This window comes from Vulpes vulpes, chromosome 11, assembly GCF_048418805.1.
Source record: "Vulpes vulpes isolate BD-2025 chromosome 11, VulVul3, whole genome shotgun sequence".
Classification (NCBI taxonomy): domain Eukaryota; kingdom Metazoa; phylum Chordata; class Mammalia; order Carnivora; family Canidae; genus Vulpes; species Vulpes vulpes.
Window position 1 is genome coordinate 8,708,664 of NC_132790.1, and position 12,188 is coordinate 8,720,851.

The 12,188-nt window shown below is 42.6% G+C and overlaps 1 protein-coding gene across 1 annotated transcript; it reads right to left on the minus strand.

Moving 5' to 3' along the window:
* Positions 1-689: 689 nt before the first annotated feature.
* On the minus strand, positions 690-3,929 carry MISFA (mitochondrial sheath formation associated). Its single transcript, XM_025988182.2, has 4 exons — positions 3,733-3,929; positions 3,217-3,309; positions 1,463-1,500; positions 690-813 (listed from the first exon to the last, which is right to left on the minus strand). Exons 1-2 carry the CDS (start codon positions 3,799-3,801, stop codon positions 3,217-3,219), a joined length of 162 nt encoding a protein of 53 aa, XP_025843967.1. The 5' UTR covers positions 3,802-3,929; the 3' UTR covers positions 690-813; positions 1,463-1,500.
* Positions 3,930-12,188: the final 8,259 nt, after the last annotated feature.

Here is a 12,188-nt window from a genome sequence, read left to right on the forward strand (position 1 = left end):
GGTTTGGCGCCTGCCTTTGGCCCAGGGCGCGATCCTGGAGACCCGGGATCGAGTCCCACGTCGGGCTCCCAGTGCATGGAGCCTGCTTCTCTCTCTGCCTGTGTCTCTGCTTCTCTCTCTCTATCATAAATAAATAAAAAATTAAAAAAAAAAAACATGCCAAGGGGTTTGGGGTCTAGAAAGTCTGGATCTTTTATTTTTTATTTTTTGAAGGTCTGGATCTTAATCTTGACTGCAACCCAGAGCTGTGGGGCTGGTAAAATACTTGGGGCCTCTCAACTTCATTTTTGCCATTTTGTTAAAAGGCCAGTGCCTAACCCAGAAGGTTATAAAGATTAAAATAATGAATAATTTAGCACCCAGTATTAAAATGAAGTCCTTTCTGCACACAGTATTAGCCTTCAGTTCTTGGTAATAGCTGTGAAGTTACTACAATTCTCACCTTTTCTGTAACATTTTTTTGACCCTGGAGCCTGGACAGGGGAGAAAGGCTATACTTGGGAACTAGGTCTACAGAATACGGGGCAAATGGAACTAGGTATCTTAGTCTTATTGCCAGTCAGAGACTGAAACAGAGGGGACCCAATCACATCCATCTACCCCAACTACCTCCCCACCCTCCATCTCCCTGTTTGCAGCTAACGGAATACCAAGTCTTAGCTTAAAAAGTACGGAATTTTTTTACATAAAATGTGACAAAATAATATGCAATTACTTTATGCTAAACCAACAACAGGAACTGTACAGCTGGTCAGGTGAGCTTCAGAGCTGCATTACTTCACCAGGATCATCTTTGCTTACTTCCACCGGGGTCTGGGGAAAGAAAAGTATGTCAGGTGGACCTCACCTAGTGTTTGCTTGTGTGTGTGGATGAGGCAATTGCCCTCCTTGCCGAGGACAGGCGGAAGTAGCTTTGTCCAGTCCTATCTCTTAATGCCTCTGATCCCAGTTGCCAGAAGGGCTTAGCCATGTGGGAGGTGACAAGAAGCCAAAAAAAGAACAAATATCCAAGGTCTAATGGGAAGAGAGAAGATCTCTAGCACCAGAACCACTTTATAAACTGCCGTTTACTTGAGGAAGGAGGGTTAAGTGTAGGTTGCTGGTGTGAGCTGATTTAAGAAATGTGACTGAAGCCTGGGCACATGAAATGGCCCCCCCGAGCATAATCCTAGGTCACCCATGTCAGACAGTTTTGACTCAAGGCCTAAAATACCTTTACCTCTACATCTCTGGGTTATTTGAGATGGAAGAATTTAAGACTAATGACTCTTAGGAAAATATGTATAAAAGAAAGACATGAAAGACAGAGGGAACTCTCGGTGAATAATAGTATGTAAGGTACAACCACTTTCTAAATAAAGAGAAGACTATTTGTTTCTAAAGTTACTAGAGTTGAATTTTGATGCTTAGCTCATTTATCTGAGGGAGTACATTTCAAAGTAGGTATAGAAAACACACTTACCCCTCCTGGGGGATACTTATATCCCTTCCACATGGTTCCTGCAATGAGAAGCAACCATAAGACAACAATCATTGTGGGGCTTCTTGCTCAGCTGGTGGTGTGTGCTGGGGACAATAGATGGTACTGAAAGGTGTGGTGGTCTATTCCCTGAGTCCTGGGAACTGGGCTGTCTTCATTCAAGACCAGATGGTGGATTGCCCAGCATGATAGTTCCTGGCTGAAGAGCTTTGTGGTCTAGTCTGAACAGCAATGACTCGCCAGGGCCATTTTGGGGGGCAGAGATCAGACACCAATTGTGACATCAGCTCCTGTGACCCTGCGGGGACCAGTCAGAGTGGTAGCTATGGGACAGTTGACTAGGACGCCTGGTGTGTTGGGGCCAAAGAACCCTTAATAGAAAGGCCCTGTTCTCCGGTGACCCTCCATGGTTTGGATCTAGCTGGCATCACATCTTTATTAACTTGTCACCTGTCAGAATATTAACTATTGGTTTTATGCAATCAGATACAAAAAGCACTGTTATGTAAACAAAACAAAACGGGCCCCGGATTAATTGGGAGGATTGGCTAGGCATGCTGTGAGCAATTACTTTATACACTATTGCTAGACTATTTGAAAAAGAGAAATCTTGCATTTTGTGAAACACCACAGTTAAACACACATTATGCAGGGTATGCCTCCTCACAACTTCCCTGGAAAGGGAAGAGAAGGAAGATGGGTGTTATGCTCATTCCACAGCTGGAAAATCTGAGGTGGTTTGGTTTGGGCAGGATCAGGGTGGCAGTGGCTCAGCTAAGCAAGTGCCCCATGCCTCCACCCACATCCCTACCCCCACACAAAGGTCTGACTCAGTTGGGTCAATACTCACATAGAAATTCTGGGGTTGGTGGCAGAAAAAAAAAAAACCATCATGTCCTACTTCTAGTATCCCTGGGGTTGGGACATGATGCTCCTGCTGTCCAGAGAAGTTTCCCAGAAAACCCACTCCTGTCACTGGCTTACTAAGTAAAGTTGCTTACTGAAGTCTTCCTAAGACTTTAAGTTTATTTAACAGCAGGAACATATTTTGAAAAAACAGGTCTGAATGAAAGGGAGTGGGATGTGGTCTAGTGGAATGTGTGCAAGAGGTTGAGTCCAGAGACCTGTGCTTGCATCCCAACTTCACATATGGAGTTGGTCTGTATGGCTTTGGGTAACCAATTGAGGTTGTTGTCATCAATAAATCTTTGTTGACCAGTTCATTATTTTGCTCGGTTGTTGATGCTTTGCATCAAATGCTTGACATGAATTCCCAAATGCAATCCTCACAAAAATAGTAAGATACTGAGCTATCCCCATTGTACAGATGAATAAAGTGAGGTTTAGAGACTAAACTTTCCCTAGGGATTGAACTTTTTACACAGCTAGTGAGTAGCAAAGTTAGGGCTTGAATTCACTCACATTAACTCTAGTCTTGGAGTCTGCCAAAAGGGGCGCTAAAAATGCTCATTCAACTAATTATAGAGTTTGTGAGAAGCTAATAGACCAGAAGTCTTTGAAAAGATAGACCTAGATGTGCTTAACAAATCTTTGAACCTTGGCCTGCTGTCCAAAGCAGCACTTGCTGTATTCTCTTTCCCCCACCACATACCTCAAACCACTTTCCCTTTGACAGTTTGTTTCCCAGGGGAAAAGAAACTCTCCATTGAGATTTTAGGGTGTCACCACGTTCTCTGGAAAGGGAGGAACTGAGTTCAGCAGATCTGACCACTCACTCAGAGTTGCGGGTCTTCATCCAAAGCCCAGCTCCTCAGTCGTGTCTTGTTCTCCTGAACAGGCCACTTCTCCTTCCACTTCAGAGTTGGAGGCTGAGTCAGAAAGAAATTTAAAGGCAGAAGTGGTTCTACTTGTTGGCCTAGTAGGTGACTGCCTCTGTAGGACCGGAGGGGCTCTCGGGAGGTCCCACCAATGTCCATATTGCCTTTCCTACCAGTGACCACTGATCTCCTTGGCCTAAAAACCAGTCTTCAGAAGCTCTCTGATAAATTCTGTAATGCTTTGAAATAAGTGCTATTACATACCCAAGGGGCAGGTGGTACTCAGAGACACCCCAATGGGATGAGAAGTAGCCTGGGAAACTAACTTTGTTGCCATTGCATCCTGACCTCTATTTAGTAGTGAGACCTCAACTATCTTTCCCATTTGGTCACAACTCCCAGCTGGGAGGGTGAGCCAGGACCAGAGCCAGGATGGATTACTATCAGGGATCCACAGGCAGGGCTATTACTTACCATGAACTCCGGAAATGTGCCCATGTAACATGCAAGTCCAACAAAAAGCATCCAGCCAAGCACGATCATGATAACAAGTAAAACAATGTCTAAGACACAACTGCAGTCAAAGACTCTTCACCAAGATCTTGGCAGAGGAGTGCGCTCATGAAACCCTCAGTTGGTAGAGGTCTTGCATGTCAGTTCCAATCCTTGGCTCCAAAGGATCCGGAACTTCCTAGTGGAGAAGTTGGAGTCTAGTAGGGCATTGTGACATCATTGGTCACATGGCCCGGGCTCACATGTCAAAGATACTGCCCCAAGACCAGTAGCTGAGCAGCAAACTTAGCTTTTTGTATGCATTCACTCATAGCAACAATATGAAGTAGATTCTATTATCAAGCACATTTACTAATGAGAAGACCAGAGCGTAGAGAGCCTAAGTGACTAGCACTAGGTCACACAGCTGATGCTCCAGATCGGGGCCAGGACTCATGGCCCAGCCATCTGTTAGGAAATTGGGCTCCCTAGAATCCAGACAGGAACTGGAAAGGGTGTGTTCTTAGGCCTATGACAGCTGTGAATGCAATAAACTCAATTCCAGGGCAGTGAGACATCTCTTATTTCTGTCCCTGCAACCCCCTCATCATCTCAAGGGCTCTGTCACCACCATTTTATACCATTCTTCAATAGCTTTGGTCAGTGACTCTCTGCTGGTTCTCCTCTCTTGGCCTTCAGAAGCCACAAGGAAATTCTTTCATCACAAAAACCTCCAAATGATGCTGTGGCTCCTTCCTAACCTGTTTCTAAACTTCCTTTTATGCCCAAACTTCTGAAACACTCAAAGCCTTTCTTCTCAAACTCTACCTTTCTTCCACACATTGCATTCTGACTTCTGGCCCCCACATGGCTACTCAGATGCTCTCGGAGGTTATCAAAAATCTCCTTTTTGTCAAGTCTAATGATCTCATCTTCACCCTTCTGACCTCCTTGTACTGTCACAATGGACCCGTCTCTCCATCAGAATTCTTTCTACAGACACACGTCCCCATGGGTTATGTTGATATCTTCTTTATTTTCATTATTTTTAAATTATGAAAATAACAGGTGCTCATGGCAAAACATGAAACCACCCACAGATATCTAAGAAAAATTTAACTATCTCCCCTCTCTTTCCCCTTAGTTCCCATCCCCATGATGTAACCAAGCCTGGTGTGTACCCTTCTGCCAAAGAATCTTCCATGGGCTTGCAAACATCAGTCCACATGTAAAGGGATAGAAGGGTTTCTTTTCAGTGTTGCCTTATTAAACGTGATCATACTACCTATGCTACTATGCAACTTGCTTTTATCCTGTTAACAATGGATAAAAAAAATCTAAACACATTCTTTTTTTTAACAATAAGCTTTATTGAGGTATAAATCACATATGATAAAATACACTTTTTTAGTGTGGAGCTGAGGAGTTCTGAAGCATGTGTCAGGCTTGTAACAACAACCATAAATAGAAGAGAAAAAAGTTCAATCATCTCACAAAGCTCCCTTTGCTACTAGTGTCCTCCCCCACTGAACTCCCTGCCCCCTGGAAACTATCTGCTTTTGCATTTTCCAGAACTTCACATAAAGAGAACTAAAAAACTCATTCATTGGCTTCTTTCACGTAACATAATGTTTTTAAGATTCATCCACATAGTACAGTAGTTTGTGCTGTTTTATTGAATGAACATACGGTCTGCTGCATGGACATAGCAGTTTATCAATTTACCTGTCAAAGAACATTTGGGTTGTTTCCAGGTTGGGTTATAACGAACAGTTATTATAAATCTTTGGGTACAGTTTTTTGTATGAACGTTAAGTTTTAGTTTCTCTAGGGTGAATCCCAGTGGGGGTACTTGAATCACATGGTAAGTGCCTGTTAAAAAAACCTTTATTGCTAGTTCTCAGCAATTTTACTTTGATAGGACCATGTAATTTTCTGCATGTTTCTTCTATTTGGGGTTTGCTTCTTGGAACTGTGGGCTTATGGTTTTCACCAAATTGGAAAAATATTTGGCCACTATTTCCTCAAATATTTTTTCTGCCTGCCTGTCCCTCTCTGTGAGGTCCATTAGATGTCTGTAAGGCCAGTACCCAGTGTGAACATGTCCCACTTGCTGGTGGTCTTTGTTTCATTTTGTGTTTTTGTTTTAAAGATTTTATTTATTTATTAATACACACACACAGAGAGAGAGAGAGAGAGGCAGAGACACAGGCAGAGGGAGAAGCAGGCTCCATGCAGGGAGCCGGACGTGGGACTCAATCCCGGGTCTCCAGGATCACAACCTGGGCTGAAGGCGGCGCTAAACCCCTGAGCCACCAGGGCTGCCCTCTTTGTTTCATTTTGAATTTTCCATGGCTTTGTTTTTCAAGTTCACTCATTATTCTCCTCTAGTGTCTAATCTTGAGACCCATGCAGTGCATTTTCATTTGACATACTTTTCTTTCTTTCTTTTTTTTTTTTAAGATTTTATTTATGAGAGAGAGAGAGAGACAGAGACACAGGCAGAGGGAGAAGCAGGCTCCATGCAGGGAGCCCAATGCGGGACTCGATCCCGGGTCTCCAGGATCACACCCTGGGCTGAAGGCAGCGCTAAACCACTGAGCCACCTGGGCTGCCCTCATTTGACATACTTTTCATCATCTCTTCAAGTTCAAGTTGTCTTTTAAAAAAATACTTTCATTTTTTTTCCACATCATGTTCATGTTTTCCTTTGCATCCTTGAGAGTTTTTATAAGACTGATCTACAAATCTATCATCTCTCTCTCATTTCTGGAGTTGTTTTGATGGTTGATCTTTCTCTTTTTGTTATGGGCGATATTTTCCTACTTCTTTTGAATGTCTGGGAACTTTTAGGTTGGATGTTCAACATGGCAAACTTTACAGGGCTGTTTGCTGGACTCACACTCCTTTCAGTAGTGTGGGGTTTTCTTCCAGGATGTTTGGGCTCAGTCTGATTCTTCCGAGGCTTGCTTTAGGACTTGTTATGGTGGGCACAGAACATCTTTTACTCTGAGAATAATTCTCCCCATGACTGACCCTTCTGATTCCCACTGGGCACTCTCTCTGATGCCTGTTGTGTTCAGTTTTTCAAATGTGTGGAATTTGCCACAACTCTGAGCCTCTCTGGGAGCTCCAAGAAGTTTTGACCTACTGTTTGGGGGGGGGGGGGGTTCTTATGGAGTTTTGGTATGCAGAAATTCAGCAGTTTTGGTGTGCAGAAACTCAGCTGGAGGTTCATGAGGACCCTCTGGAGATCTCCAGAGTTCTCTCTCTCTGCAGAACCCCTTCTTCTCCAGGCCTCCATCCTCCAAATTCCTAGTACTCTGGACTCCTTTGTACTCTGCTCTTTCTTTACAACTCAGCAAGATTACCCCGGTTTGGGTAACCCCTCTGTGCTGCAGTCTGAAAAATGTTTCCAGGCAGGAGGCTGGGGCAATTGTAAGGCTCTTCTCCTTTCTTTCCTGTCTCTCAAAGTTCATAGGCTTGTGCTGCTTCTTGTGCAAAAACTGAAAACAATTACTGCATCTGTTTTGTGCAGTTTTCCATTTGTTTTTGGAGAGAAGGCGACTCCTGTAGCAGTTGATCCTTATTCTCATTCTTTTTAAATTCCTGCATAATACTCCCCATTTATTTCCTTTCTCCTCATGATGACTATATCCGTCCAGAGACAGAAACCACACAGTAATTTCAATTTCAACTAAGAAAGCTAAATAAAGAGAATTAGTAAGTAGGAACAAGAGATTAACTAAGGAAAATGCAGAAAGCTCTACATATATAGAAATAGAATATACAGGGAGAAGCCACACCTCTAAGGCTGAGGCAAAGCAACCAAGGAAGAAACAAACTTGCAAGAGTTTCTCCTTTCCAAGGCTGAAATCCAAAACTTGTTGAAATGGTGGCCATCACCAACTGGGTGGTAGAGAAATCCTATCTGCTGCAGGCCAGATGTGACAATTAGAGAATCACTAGATGCTGGTGAAATTGGCCACAAAGTCTCCAGAGAAGGTTCTGGGAGGTTTACTGATCATCGCTGAGAATCTGCCAGCAGAATATACCAGGAAGCCACCCTGTGGGGTGCTGGTGGTATAACGCAAGGCAAACTGTTCCATGGAAGGGATGCCATTGAAACTCAATGGAAAAGTCCATAGAAAGGCCACTGAAACTCAACAGGGCTGACCACCACTGGATATGCCCCATGTGCCACTGGCAGCCACATAGTAGAACACGGAGAACAAAGGCATGCTGGGACCAGGAAGAGAAGTTTCTTCCTCCTACCGTATCTCCCCAAGGCCCTCTATTGATAAAACTTAACATCATGCCCACTAGCAAGGAAAAAAATGTTCACAAGGTCCAGCTCCATTATAGCAGAGCCAGCAGTGCATGGTGGATTCAGAGTTGAAGGACAATGAATTCCTAAACGGCACACTGTGCATTTAGGTTTTCTCCAACTTTTTTCTTTTTTACCACCATAAACAATGCTGTGATGGTTAAACCAAATTTCTTAGACAATTTCTTCTGAGTATTGCCAGGTTTTTACTTGTTAACCAGTAAGGCAGCAAGATGACAAAAAGGGTATGCCAGTTCAGACAGCACGAAAATGGAGGCTATGTAAAATGCCTACAGAAAAAGAACTAGCATAAGAAAAGAAAGATCATAATTTCATTTTCATAAGGACAAAGAATGTCTTTCACAAGACAAAGGATACTATGGAAGGGTCGCCTGAGAGGCAGATATGCTGTCAGTCAATGAACAACAACATAAGCTCCATACATCTAAGTAAAGGATACTGGTTTTTGATGCAAACATTTTTAAAATTTTCACGAGATCCAATTTGCTTATTTTTTCTTTTGTTGTCTCTGCCTTGGTGTCATATCCAAGAAATCACTGCCAAATCCAATGTCGTGAAGTTTTTTCTTATGTTTTCCTCTAAAAGTTTTATTGTGTTTTAAAAAAATTTAAAAGATTTTATTTATTCATGAGAGACATAGAGAGGCAGAGACCTAGGCAGCGGGAGAAGCAGGCTCCTCGCAGGGAGCCTGATGTGGGACTTGATTCCAGAACCGCAGGATCACACCCTGAGACAAAGGCAGATGCTCAACTGCTGAGCCACCCAGGTATCCCTAACAGCTTAATTGTTTTAGGTCTTACATTTAGGTCCTTGATCCATTTTTGAGTTAATTTTTGTAATATGGTGTATCAGATAAGAGTCCAATTCATTCTTGCATATGGATGTCCAGTTTTCCCAGCAGCATTTGTTGAAAAAACTGTCCCTTCCCTCATTGAATGGTCTTGGCACTCCTGTCAAAAATCATTTGACCATGTATGCAAGGATTTATTTTTGGGCTATCTATTCTATTCTACGGGTGAGGTACTTAGGTAAAAAATCATAGATAGACAGAAAATAGAATGGTGAGTTGCCAAGGGCTGGGAGGAAGGAAGAGCAGGAAGACATTATTTAGTAAATATAAAGAGTTTCACTTTTAGAAGATGAAGAGGATTTTGGAAATGGGTGGTAAAGATGGCTGGGCTACATTACGAATGTATTTAATACCAGTGAACTGTGTACTTAAAAATGCTTATGAAGGTAAATTGTAGATTATGTGTATTTTACCCCAATAAAAAATGAGGGAAAAAGGGAAAAGAAAAGTGATGAGGATACATGTCTCTGATATTTAGAATACTAGGGTTTCATCCCTGAACAATATGTCTGATAGAACCAATAACTATGAAAACAAAGAGTGTAAACAGCGACCAGAAGAGCACCCCCCCAAAAAATTCATATTTTAAACAAGCCATTCTTGTGACTTTTCACAAGCTGCAAACAAAGATGCAGAATATACACTTTTCCATTTCTTAGTTTGGGGATCTTTTGTGTCCTTTAAATATCATTAACATCTTTGTATCTGTGTCTTGGGTATTTTTATTTCAGGAAGACAAGTTTCCTAAGGTAGGTTTATAGAACAAAAGATATGTCAGATTACTTTACCTAAAGTTTGTAGCAAATAATGCTCCCACTGACTACATTTGAGTTTCTTAAACCAGGGTACAGGGATGGGATTCAGTGGATCCATGAACACTCCTGAAATTGGACACAAAATGGACTGCGTATGTTGGCATGTACATTTTTCTGGGACAGGTCTGTATCTTCCAAACCTAAACTCAGATAAGGCCGAGCATTAGTACACTATGCCATCGTCTCCCTATGGCTTTGGTCACCCTACACTCTCATTCATTCAGCAAACTTACCAAATGTTAGAAGAATGAAGCCATGCATAAATTCAAGCATGCTAGGCACTAGGAATACAGAGATACATGAGATTTGACAGCTATCTGCCAGGACCTTACAGTCTTTGGGGACAGAAGGAGAGGAAGAGATGGAAGTAGCTGGTATAATAAAATATCCCAGGCAGGGCATTAAGGCATGAAGCAAGGAAGACATAATGTGTTTAGGAAAAAGTGAATGTTTCAGCCTGGTTAGATTACAGGATGTAATAGCGCCAATTTCTGGATGTGTGTGGGGGTTGTAGCAAGTCAGCGAGTGTTTGTACTAAACAATCTTCTTATGATGAAGTACCAATAGGCACAGAATTCCAGCTTCCTAGAGATTATTAATCACAAAATTTCATCACAACTTCACATACACAGAGGCAGCAACATGCATAGATTAAGAACATGGTCTCTAACACCACCTTCTGCAATAATTTAACCTTTCTGAATCCCGGTTTCCCTTTTTGTAAAATGGAGCCAATTATACCATACATCCTCTATTTTAAGGTGCATACTTTTTCACATTTTAGCTCCTTTCAAATAGGTGTGTTAAAATTAGTATTTATATTCAATTTTGTAATCTTTTCTCTCCCAAAACATTGTCAATAACACGTCTTACTGAACAGGTTCTCAGAAATAAGGAAATAGGTAATACAACCCTAAACCTCAGTTTCCTCACCAGTAGAACTGAGATACTTTTATCTAGGTCATAGGGTTCTGTGAAGATTAACTGTGATAAAGCACATACAACTCTTAGCAATGTACCTTCCCCACAGGAAATGATGGCTACACACATACACAAACACACACACACACACACACACACGCGCACAAAGGGGCATAAAATGTTCACTGTGGCTGTAAATCATTCATGGTAACTAAACCAGAAGACAATGAGCTGTTTGGATGGAAGGCATCTTCCATAAAAGGTTCTTTCATAAAAGATTGAAGAACCTTGCTCAGGCCTCGCTTCCAATTTGGTATCTTTTCCTTGATTAATGGATGTCTGACAGGGTCTGTGAGATCTTAGAGGCCCTGGAAGTCCCATTGTTTCCAAGGTTTGTTAGATCTGCCTGGGGGTCTCTTTAGAGGTCTCTTATCTTTCCATCTTCCCCCTCCTACCTTCTCTCCTGGCTTCCTCTCTTGCCCCATACACTCTCTTCACAATGCAGCAGTCAGACTTATTCTTTTAAAACTCAGTCACATCACTGCTCTATCCAAAACTCTCCAGTCCCTTCCTCTTTCTCTCAGATAAAAGCCTAAGAAAGAAAAAAGTTCCCTGACATCTGGGAACTGGTCTGACCCAGCTACAAAGGTCTCAGTGTTGTTAGAGGTTGACCTGGCACTCAGAGCAAGGCTGGGTTACTCTCTTGTCAGATAAAACAATCTCACAGAACACAAACAGCAGGCAGGGTCCCTCAGACCATGATAAAATGAGACCAAATAAAGCCAATTCATAATTTTGTCTAAGCAGAGACAAACCAAGGTCGCTGTGCAGCCCATGAAATGCCAAATATCGTCTTCCCTCTATTATGAGTGATTGCTACTTCTTTACCAATTACTGCTTTATCCTTGCTCGAGTGTGCCCATTTTGTAGATATTGAGATATCCAATCACAGAACTGTCTCTGCTTTCTGACAGCACCCAATCCAAAGTGAAGGTTCACTTCATTAAACCCTCCCCAAAGGGTCACCAAAGCCCCAATCCTGTAATAGGTCTTACTAACATTCTCAAAATGAGCAGGCCCAATGGTTCTCCCCAGTATCTGTTCCCTCGCTGCAAAGGGTAATCAACCCAACCTGCTTAAGTGTGGGTGTGTTTCTGATGCTCTTCTGGCTGGAGGCTACTGACAAGCCAAAGTCACAAATGTCTACCAAGGCCCCACAGCGGTTCTTAGACTTCACTGCGCATTAGATTCATCCGGTTTGTAAAAAAAAGGACTGCTTGAACTCTACCCTTCCCCCAGAGTTTCTGATTCTATAAGTCTGGGGATGGGGGGTCTTAGAATCTGTATTTAAAACAGGTTCCAAAAAAAAAAAAAAAAAGGGATCCCTGGGTGGTGCAGCGGTTTAGCGCCTGCCTTTGGCCCAGGGCGCGATCCTGGAGTCCCAGGATTGAATCCCACGTCGGGCTCCTGGTGCATGGAGCCTGCTTCTCCCTCTGCCTATGTC